This window comes from Penaeus japonicus, unplaced genomic scaffold, assembly GCF_977035675.1.
Source record: "Penaeus japonicus unplaced genomic scaffold, GWHDUDI00000001_assembly GWHDUDI00000027, whole genome shotgun sequence".
Lineage (NCBI taxonomy): Eukaryota > Metazoa > Arthropoda > Malacostraca > Decapoda > Penaeidae > Penaeus > Penaeus japonicus.
In genome coordinates, this window is record NW_028234429.1 from 32101805 (window position 1) to 32104311 (window position 2507).

Genomic DNA, 2507 nt, shown 5'->3' on the forward strand with positions numbered 1-2507 from the left:
GTTATCATTATTATTATTATCATTATCGTCATTACTATTATTATCATTATCATTGTTATTATTATCATTATCATTATTATCATTACAATCATTACTATTATTATAATTATCATTTCATCATCATTTTCTTGATGATTATTATTATCATCATTATTATTGTTTCGTTATTATTATCATTAGAATTATCATCATTATCATTATAATCATTATTACTCTCAGCTTACCTACTATCATTGTTACTATTGTTATTATTATTATCATTTTCATCATCACCATTGTTATTGTTGTTTTGATTATTGTTATCATCATCATTATTTATAACAATAATAATGATAATAAAGATATCTCTTCTAATACTGTTACTGTTGTTATTGCATTTATCATTATCATCATTATCACTCTCCATTATTGCAATTATCATAGATATAATGATAGTAACAGATATCATTATCAGTATCATCATTCTCATAACTCGCATTTCTCCTAAATCTTTTTACCATCATTATCAATATTGCACATTGCTACCATCCTCATCCTCATTACACAATATTATCTCTACTTCTTATATCATTCCCATACTCCAATCCAAAAATGTCAAGGAAGCGAGCCGTGGTTGTTGCTATTGTTGCTAGTCGGGATTTGCACGGTTGCAATGGGTGCGGTAAGTTATTTGCAGTGTATTAACTCTTATCTTCTCCGCTTGAAGGCTTAGGCAGGATTATGTAGAGAGCATCTTCTCGTACCTTGGGTCTATTGTCTGTGTTTTAGGAGATGTGGGTGGAATTTGGTCTAAATATCTAGAACGATAATGACGGTAATAATTAAGATAACAATATCGCTGGATATTGTTTATAATTATTATTATATCATCATCATCATGACTAATTATTATCATTATCATTGAAATTATATCATTATCTGAATATCATACAATCGTTTATTATTATTATAATTATCATTTCATCATCATTTTCTTGATGATTGTTATTATCATCATTATTATTGTTATCGTTATTATTATCATTAGAATTATCATCATTATCATTATAATCATTATTACTCTCAGCTTACCTACTATCATTGTTACTATTGTTATTATTATTATCATTTTCATCATCACCATTGTTATTGTTGTTTTGATTATTGTTATCATCATCATTATTTATAACAATAATAATGATAATAAAGATATCTCTTCTAATACTGTTACTGTTGTTATTGCATTTATCATTATCATCATTATCACTCTCCATTATTGCAATTATCATAGATATAATGATAGTAACAGATATCATTATCAGTATCATCATTCTCATAACTCGCATTTCTCCTAAATCTTTTTACCATCATTATCAATATTGCACATTGCTACCATCCTCATCCTCATTACACAATATTATCTCTACTTCTTATATCATTCCCAGACATCCATCCAAAATTATGCAAGGAAGCGAGCCGTGGTTGTTGCTATTGTTGCTAGTCGGGATTTGCACGGTTGCAATGGGTGCGGTAAGTTATTTGCAGTGTATTAACTCTTATCTTCTCCGCTTGAAGGCTTAGGCAGGATTATGTAGAGAGCATCTTCTCGTACCTTGGGTCTATTGTCTGTGTTTTAGGAGATGTGGGTGGGAATATTTTGGTCTTAAATATTCTAGATTTTCTGTTGTTGTTTTTCGTTTTTTTTTTTTTTTTTTTTTTTTTTTTTTTTTGCTTTGTGTCTGTCTTTGGTCTTTTTTTTCTTCTTCTTCTTTTTTGTTTGGTTAGTTTTCTCTCTTTCTTTCTCTTTTTTTTATTATTTTTTAAAATCTTGCTTTTTTCCTCTATTCTCTCACACTCTTTTTCTCTTTCTCTCTCCCTCTCCCCCTTGTCCCCATCCATCCGTCCACTGAGTGTTTTTTGTTTGTTTGTTTGTTTGTTTGTTTGTTTTGTCTCCCATCTTCCATATTCTTCTCGCCCTATCTCTTTTCCCTTTTCTCCCTCGGTCCCACCATCCCTCCCTGTCTCCCACCCTTTATCTACTTCCCACCCTCCCTCTCTCCTTTCCCCTCCCACCACTCTCCTCCTACTCCCACTCCCACTCCCTGTCCCACTCCTACCCTCCTTCTCTCTCACGCTCTATCTTCTTCCCACCCTCCCTCTCTCTCTTCCCCTGCCACCCCTTTTCCACTCCCTCCCCTTTTCCCTCTCTCCTACCTTCAATATTCTACCCACCCTCCCTCTCTCCCTCCCACCCTCCCATCCATCCTCCCTCCCCCTCTCCCACCCTCCCGCTCCCACCCACCCACCCTCCCTTTCCCCACCCAAACCCTAATTTCTCTCGTTCTCCCGAAGGACCGTGAGCAAGCGGCAGCAGGAAGGATACGCAGGACCTCTAACCAGCAGGCTAATCCTTGCGAAGGCTTGTGTGTCCAACGAGATAGCTTGACGCAGTGCAGAAGGGCGGAGGGGCTGTGTGAAAAGGACTTGGTCTGTTGTCGTCAGAAGATTTCTCGACGTGGAGGTTAGTT

At 35.4% G+C, this 2507-nt stretch overlaps 1 protein-coding gene across 1 annotated transcript in view; it reads left to right on the forward strand.

Moving 5' to 3' along the window:
• Positions 1-1428: 1428 nt before the first annotated feature.
• LOC122262198 (uncharacterized) overlaps positions 1429-2507 on the forward strand; it is a 10854-nt gene continuing 9775 nt past the window's right edge. Inside the window, exons 1-2 of the mRNA XM_043030152.2 lie at positions 1429-1509; positions 2332-2500. Coding sequence (XP_042886086.2) covers positions 1441-1509; positions 2332-2500 — 238 coding nt within the window. The 5' untranslated portion in view covers positions 1429-1440. The remainder of the gene's footprint in view (positions 1510-2331; positions 2501-2507) is intronic.